The following is an 8442-nucleotide window of genomic DNA, read 5'->3' on the forward strand; positions in this document are numbered from 1 at the left end:
CTCTCTACATCATACTAAGAGGCAGATTCCCTAAAGGGCGAAGTCACTAATGCTAGCGAGAATTCGCCATTGTGACGTCATTTCGGAACTTCGCCGATTCCCGAACAGGCGCAGGCGTAACTTCGCTAGCGAAGGACATAAACGCTAGCGTTGCATCCCACTCTAACGCCAGCCAAATTTTCGAAAGGACGTAACTCCGCAAATTCACTAAGATGCAGATTTACTGAATGTTACCTCATTTGCCAGACTTGCCTTCGCCAGCTCAGACCAGGCAAAGTGCAATGGAGTGCATAGGACTTCCCCAGTTTTTAGTGCAAATTTTTGTAGGTCCCAAAAAATGCTGGCGTCTTTTCTTTTTTTCTGAGTGATAGCCTGCAACGGTCCATAAAAATCTATTTTTGGGTAACCGGGCTCCCCATCCACATCACAGGGATAAGGGCCAATTGGAAAGATGTGAGGTACATCTTGGGGCCAAAGCAGTAATTAATTTGTACATGGGGAAGATTCTCTCTAGTTTCAGCACAATAATGCATTATGCACTAAGTAAGGTGGTACAGTATGGATTTGCTAAGATGGGAGTAGAATAAATTGGCATACAAAGCCCTGACCTCAACCCTAAATAATCAACCTCAACTCGAGTGCCTGTAGAGTGAATTGGGACATCAGATGTGAGCCAGGGCTGATCCCCAATCTGCCCAATCTCTGTAAACTCTTCTTCATTTTAAAGGTCGGTTGCAATTAATCAGTTAAGTCATCTTTTAGTATGTTTTAGAATGGCAAGTTCTAAGCAACTTTTCAATTGGTCATCATTATTGGTTTTTAAATTATTTGCCTTCTTCTGACTCTTTCCAGCTTTCAAATGGGGGTCACTGACCCCATCTAAAAAAAAACAATGCTCTGTAAAGCTACAAATCTATTTAAAGTGCTATTTTATATTATTCGGGGCCTCTTTATTCATATTCCAGTCTCTTATACATGGTTACTGGGGAAATTTGGACCCTAGCAACCAGATTGCTGAATTTTCAAACTGCAGAGCTGCTAAATAAAAAGCTAAATTACTCAAAAACCGCAAATAATAAAAAATGAAAACCAATTGCAAATTGTCTCAGAATATCACTCTCTACATCATACTAAACGTTAACTCAAAGGTGAACAACCGATTTAATGAGTGGATACTCTAATTTAATCAAATGCATAATGTTGGCTTTGGGGAGAAGGGCTGTAGACTTTACATTCAGACTAACCTATAAATGCCTAAAGAGTCAAGTGTTGCAGTGTTTTATCCTTTTTAATGTATGAAAAAATCCTATATTTATATGTTAATCTATGTCTTTCATATCTCTAACATCCTTTTCATTGTTTGTTTCTCTAGATAACCAATGATCAGTGGGACATGTTAGAACAATTAATCCGAAAAACAAAAGGATCCTAAAGTGACGGAGATGAAAATACACTTGAAAGCCTTGATTGACATAATTTTGTAACAATAGCCAAACTATGATTTTTTTTTTTTAAATATATTTAGACCGTTTGAAATCTTTCACTAATGTATTTGATAGAATGAATAAAATAAACAATTACATTGGTATAAATTGATACATTTAATGACAATGAAGTCTGTGTTTTCACCTAGAAAAAAATCATATAAACAATATTGGATATTGTACAGGTGTGGGACCTGTTATACACAATGTCCGTAACTTGGGTTTTTCTGGATCTTTGTTATTTGGATCTTCATAGCTTAAGTCTACTAGAAAAGTAATAGGCTGGTTTTGCTTCCAATAAGGATTAAGCATATCTTAATTTGCCGTGTAACAGGCTAGACATCCCTGAATTACAAGATTCCTTGATGTGCCTTAAATTGGGGCCCCAAACTTCAGGGCTCTCATAGTTCTTCCTCTGGTCCTGCCCAGCCGCATGTCGGAAAAACTTTCTAGCATTGCTTTTATGGGCAACGCTGTACATTTTTTTCAGTGCTGTAATAGCACAGACAGGAAGTTATCCGGAAACCCGTTATCCAGAAAGCTCTGAATTATGGAATTATAGAAAGACCATCTCCCATAGGCTCCATTTTATCTTTCCCGCTGTAATAATAAAACAGTAACTTGCACTTGATCCAAATGATTATCTAATTAATCCTTATTGGAAGCAAAACCAGCCTATTTGGTTTATTTAATGTTAAAAATATTTTCATGTAGACTTACGGTATGAAGATCCAAATTATGGAAAGATCCCTTATCCTGAAAACCCCAGGTCCTGAACATTCTGGATAACGGGTTCCATACCTGTACATAAATCTAACTATAAAACTCGTTAGAAAAAAGGGAAAAACTGTTATAGCATATGGATTTAGCTTTTAGCTCATTTCCCTTACTTAGCTTACTGAAGGAAATAACCCAATAAAACATTAGCACAGGTTCTGTTAATAGCATGGCAAAATTATGATTTCCATGGAATTTGTCACCCTAATCAGATTTCATCTTGACAAGTCCCATGTAATAATAAATTTTTTTTTTTATATAAGCCCTGTGAGTGCGGATCTTCTTGTAGCAGTTACAGATAATTTTTTGGTTCTGCACCCAGGCATATTGAGAGTGCTGGCAACCCTGGATTTATATATATATATATAGATATATATATAGATATATATATAGATATATATATATAGATATATATATATATATATATATATATATATATATATATTATCCAAAAAGAGACGTGCACACCAGGATATTTTTAAAAATAAAACTTCATATTTATTGGTTACATTAAAACAGAACCGGATAATGTTTCGGTCTGTCTCTAAGACCTTTATCAACATTATTAGCATGCAAAAGAAACGTACCGCTAATGATACCATATTTGTCATACAACATATTCCCTGGTATTTTAGAATATCAGTAGAAGCGTGGGTTCTTGCTAACTCTGAGTATGTTGCCAAAAACCCGTCTCTGAAAAGACTAATAAAGTATCATTATGTCTCTACATCAAAGGGCTGATTGGAAGTGAATGTGTGAACTGTGCCACTATCAGTAATAACTATCTGCTGGGTTTTAAGTCTTCCTTTGTGGAATGCGATTGTGTTCTCCTACAATGTCCCGATAATCTCTACTGTCTCTTTTCTCATTCTACACAACTATACATTATTTTTTTTTTGGTTGTCAAGGCAACCCTTTTCTCTGTTTGAATCCAACCTAGATTTACCAGTTACCCATAAGTATTAGTAACTTATTTATCCATTTTAATGCAGTCTGTTCCGTTTTTAAAGCAGTTTTTAAAGGGTTAAAGCATTGCACATCAGTAATGGCACTATAAGAGGCCTTGAGGTTTATTAATTAACCTTCCCTTCTGCAACCAGATAATTGGTGCTTTGCAGCTGTTAATGCTGATGTTACTTAAACTGTCATGGGAAAAAAATTTTTTCCAAACGCATCAGTTAATAGTGCTGCTCCAGCAGAATTCTGCACTGAAATCCGTTTCTCAAAAGAGCAAACAGATTTTTTTAGATTTCATTTTGAAATCTGACATGGGGCTAGACATATTGTCAGTTTCCCAGCTGCCCCCGGTCATGTGCTCTGATAAACTTCTGTCACTCTACTGCTGTACACATTCAGTTACATTGAGTAGGAAAGCATTGAGTAGGAAAGCAGTTCCATCTTAAAGTGCTGGCTCTTTTTGAAAGCAAATGACCAGGTAAAATGACCTGAGATGCACCTACACACCAATATTACAACTAAAAAAATATACTTGCTGGTTCAGGAATGAAATTTTATATTGTAGAGTGAATTATTTTCAGTGTCATTTGTAAATAAAAACTACAGCATAAAAATCGTGACAATATCCCTTTAAAGTAGAACCAAAACACAACAAAGAACGAGGTTATGAATACTATGGGGCAAATTCACTAACTGGCAAAAATTCGCCAGCGACAGCTTTGCATGGATCTCAACACTTCGCCAGACGTAAATTTTCTAGGACAATGCTAATTCACTAAAATGCAAAGTTGCGTCCAGGGCGCCAAACGCTGGCGAAGCTTCGCTAGCGTTACTTTGGCAATCAAATCAAAGGGTGGGAAATTATAAAGCTGCATGGACATATATGTTGCAGCAAATACATTACATGGGGTGTAACTACAGAGGAAGCAGATGGATCCTATACAGCACTTCAAGCCCATATTTATTTAAAGGCTTTATGGGAACGCCATAATTAAATGTATCTAAATAGCATCACCGCATGATTGTGCATCGTTGTGAATATTTCGCATATATACACCCAGGGAATTTTAAGGGTGCTGAATTTGGTTTTGGGGTACATATGCGTGGCAAGGCAAGAGTACAGGTCGGCCTTCCCTTCTGATCAATGATTTTTTCCTCACTTCAATACTGGATAACAATTCCTGGTGCTTTCTTCAGAGATAATTTAAAGTGCACTGGGTCCTTTCATTAGTCTTTAGTGAACTGGAGTGGGGGAAAAATTTGGATTATTTTTCCCTTCCTAATCAGCTATAAAATGCCAGGACATGCTCTAAATGTGACATTGCTGTTTGGACCTTTCACCCTCATGAGGTTGTGAGTGATTTAAAGAGAAAACAGCTGCAAAACTCTCTTGCCCGCTAGTAAACTGATGGCACAAGAATTCTTCTCAACTGCTCTAGGATTAAATGCATAAACATTTCCCTTTCATTTCCTTATTTCAGCCTGAAAAGTTCATGTGCAGCCGACAAAATCCGACAGCAAAAAGCTAAAAATGCAGTTGTTTTATGTTGTTATTTATTGTAAGTGACAGCCCCGTTCGTGCACTGCAGCTGCCTGAGACAAACTGGGACGATTTAGATTGTATCTTGCCTCCTAAGTTTTCTCATCCAGCAGGTAATAAAGTGAATCAGCAGTTTTATGTTTTCATTATGTCCAGGATGCAGTGGCATTCTTTTCTCTTCTGAGCACCTGACTGCATCATGTAAGGTGATCACAAGGTTATCTCCATGATGTAATCTTCGCTGTTCTCTTTAGACATCTCCCTTTCCTTTTTGCATAATAAGTTCCGCTCTCTTGGTTCCCGCTAGGGCTGTGAGAAGACTTGTTTTACTGTATAGTGGATGATAAGATTTGTAGAGTCTTTTTATTTTTCTACTAATCCGTAACCTAGGGGGTAGTGGCATTTCTATATGAGGCTGGTGAAACATCTTAACTGGCCATGTTGCCTGGCGTTCACTTGAATGGCAACGTAATGTCACTGCTGGGGATATTGTTGGACTGGGCCAGCGGCAAACCGGGGAAAACCCCAGTGGGCCCTGGTCTTCATGGGCCCAGACCTGCCTTCCCACCCTGACCATCCAATCTCCTTTGCCCCCGGCCTGACCAGATCAGGGAAAGAAGGAAGTACTCCCTGTCGTGTGGGGGCGGGGTCTATGAGCGAAGTGAGGTTTGGCGCCGGTACTACGGCACTTTAGTTTTCAAGGTGGTCCCTGGAAGTCACGCTCTTGGTGGGCCCCGGACTTACCAGTTTGACCCTGGCTGGTGACTGGTAGCACAGAGAGTGACAGGAAAACCACTTGGTGTGCCATGTGATTGTGTCATGATTTTTATGATGTTGTTTTTATTTATAAATTACACTGCAAATAATTCACCCTACAATATAAAATTTCATTCCTGAACCAGCAAATGTATTTTTTATAGTTGTAATATTGTGGTGTAGGCTCCATCTTAGGTCATTTTGCCTGGTCATGTGCTTTCAGAAAGAGCCAGCACTTTAAGATGGAACTGCTTTCTGATAGGCTGTTGTTTCTCCTTCTCAGTGTAACTGAATGTGTTGCAGTGGGACCTGGATTTTACTATTTGAGTGTTGTTCTACCAGGCAGCTGTTATCTTGTGTTAGGGAGCAGCTATCTGGTTTCCCATTGTTCTGTTGTTAGGCTGCTGGGGGGGTGGATGGGGGGGTGATATCACTCCAACTTGCAGTAAAGCGTTACTGATGTTTATCAGAGCACAAGACACGTGACTGGGGGCAGCTGGGAAACTGACAATATGTCTAGCCCCATGTCAGATTTCAGAATTAAATATAAAAAAATCTGTTTGCTCTTTTGAGAAATGGATTTCAGTGAAGAATTCTGCTGGAGCAGCACTTTTAACTGATGCGTTTTGAAAAAAAACTTTTTCCCATGACAGTATCCCTTTAAGACTTTTCCTATGCATTGTATTATGGCTACTCCTCCTTTAAGTGGAGATAGTGATAGTGGAGGTGGTGCCATAGACATGTCTGCAGGGTGACAATGTTAATGATTCGAGATGAGTCATAGAAATTAAATGGTTTGTTTTTTAAATATTGGTCAAGACCCAAATTTGGGTCCCCATAATGCCCTTTAATACAGTGAGCCTATGATTAAGGGGTATCCCCCGAAACGCATAAGGTGTCCGTCACAAGCAGCCACTTGTTTTTAATGTTTGGATAAACTGTGGTTTTTACTTTATGAGGTGGTGTTCCCTCCCAATCTTTTCTTTTTTTGGTCTTTAATGCAGTGGCATTCCTTTCTACAATTGACGGTATGATGTGGAAATGATTCTATACAACTGTTAACTATGTAACTATGTAACTAAGAAAGCAAGTAGGAAATGTACTTTAGGGCAGAGACACACAGTCAGATGGCGACTAATCTCCCCAAACTGCCTTCCCGCTGGAGCACTTTGTTTTCCAAAGTCGAGGCAACTTCAGGCGATTTCGGAAAACGAATCTCTCTGAATGCCATCCTGCAGGCAATTTATATTCTAGCCAGGGGAAGGCAGTTCAGGGAGATTAGTCGCCCGAAGAAGAGGAGGTTTGTCGCTGGGCGACTAATCTCCCCGAATCTGACCATGTGGCTCCATACACAGGCCATTAAACTGCCAATACAGTCTGTCAGCAGCTTTTTTCAGCCTGTGTATGGCCACATTAAGACACTTGCTAGTTATATTATGTGCAGCTGGGGGTTTTCTACTAACTGGTCTGCATTCAGGGTCAATTGGTGGGTGCAGGGACCACTGGGGCTGCCGTCCCAGGGGCCCTCACACCCCATGGGGTGTTAGTGAAGCTAACCTGCTCCAAACTCTACAGTTTTAATGACATTACCAAACAATACTGTTTAACCTGTTTATTAAGTGTTTTATTAACTGTTTGTTCAGTGATGTTTCCATATATTTATAGTCTTGCATCCTTGTGCAAAATTCCCATTTGTGCTAGTAACCAGCTAAAAATGTAAATGTATTCATCATTATTCATGATCCATTAAGACACAAAGGGACCTTTGTTTGTTTTCACATAAAACAAGTTTACCTGTAAAATGACACAAGGAAACAGAGATGGCCCAGTGCCCAGTTATAATGCAAATTGTACTTCTGTAAATATATTCTGTTCTTTTTCACAAGGTTAATTGTATTTCTTTGGGTGGAAAGATTAGGACAAAACAAATACAACTGACTGTGTTATCTAAAGTCATTTTAACTCATTTAATGTATTTAACCTTTTCATTAGCATACCAAAGCACCATTGTTCACAACGGTGAATGCTTTAATTAGATGGGATGCAATACAATTTTCTGTGTTAAAATGGGATAATTGGGTTAAATGGGTTTAAATATATTGTGCTAAACACACAAACCTGAATGCATTGTGCGAATAGAATAATATTCTCCTGTTCTATCATATAAAGCTCCCAAAGTTACAGCGTGCTACAGTTATCAGTGCCATGTAATGCCATGAGTTTGAGTATCTGTCCCTATGTCTAGCAATCGGGTGGGGAATGTAGTATACAGGTTTACGGCTAACGGGCCCAGAACTAGGGGTAGGCAGAAGAGGCACCTGCCTAAGGTGCAAATATGGGGGGCGCTGGGCAAGTACCTGTTAAAGGGTTTTCTGCCTACCCCTAATTCATGCTTGCTCCCCTCTGCCGCTCTCTCCTCTCCCCTGACTCCACTACACTGCTCTCTTTCTTCTCCCTCCCCTCCACCGCTCTCTCCCCTTCCTCCCCTACACTGCTCTCTCCATCACCCCCTGCCCTACACTTCTCTTACCCCTCCCCTTCACCACTTTCTCCCCTCCACCGCTCTCTCCCCGCCCTCCACAGCTTTCTCCCCTCCCTCCCCTCCACCGCTCTCCCCTCCCTCCCCTACACAACTTTCTCACCTCCACTGCTCTCTCCCCTCTTTCCCCTACACCAATCTCTACTCTCCCTCTCCTCTACTGCTCTCTCCCCTCCCTCCCCTATACCGCTGCACTTCTTCTTCCAACCTTCTGCACAGGAGACGAGGCTGCAAGATCGATGAGGATCGATAGCAGCAGCGGCCTCTCCAGGACCCTAGGTGCTAGACCCCTGTGTCTGCTGTGTGACTAGGATCCAAGATGGCGACGCAGCAGTACCAGCAGCGACCTCTCCAGACCCCAGGTGCTAGACCTCTGTGACTGCTGTGTT

General features: G+C 40.4%; 1 protein-coding gene across 1 annotated transcript in view; it reads left to right on the forward strand.

Moving 5' to 3' along the window:
- decr1.L (2,4-dienoyl-CoA reductase 1 L homeolog) overlaps positions 1–1596 on the forward strand; it is a 32796-nt gene extending 31200 nt beyond the window's left edge. The window contains exon 10 of the mRNA XM_018268116.2: positions 1373–1596. Coding sequence (XP_018123605.1) covers positions 1373–1432 — 60 coding nt within the window. The 3' untranslated portion in view covers positions 1433–1596. The remainder of the gene's footprint in view (positions 1–1372) is intronic.
- Positions 1597–8442: the final 6846 nt, after the last annotated feature.

The sequence above is a fragment of the Xenopus laevis genome, chromosome 6L (assembly GCF_017654675.1).
Source record: "Xenopus laevis strain J_2021 chromosome 6L, Xenopus_laevis_v10.1, whole genome shotgun sequence".
In the NCBI taxonomy this organism is placed as follows: domain Eukaryota; kingdom Metazoa; phylum Chordata; class Amphibia; order Anura; family Pipidae; genus Xenopus; species Xenopus laevis.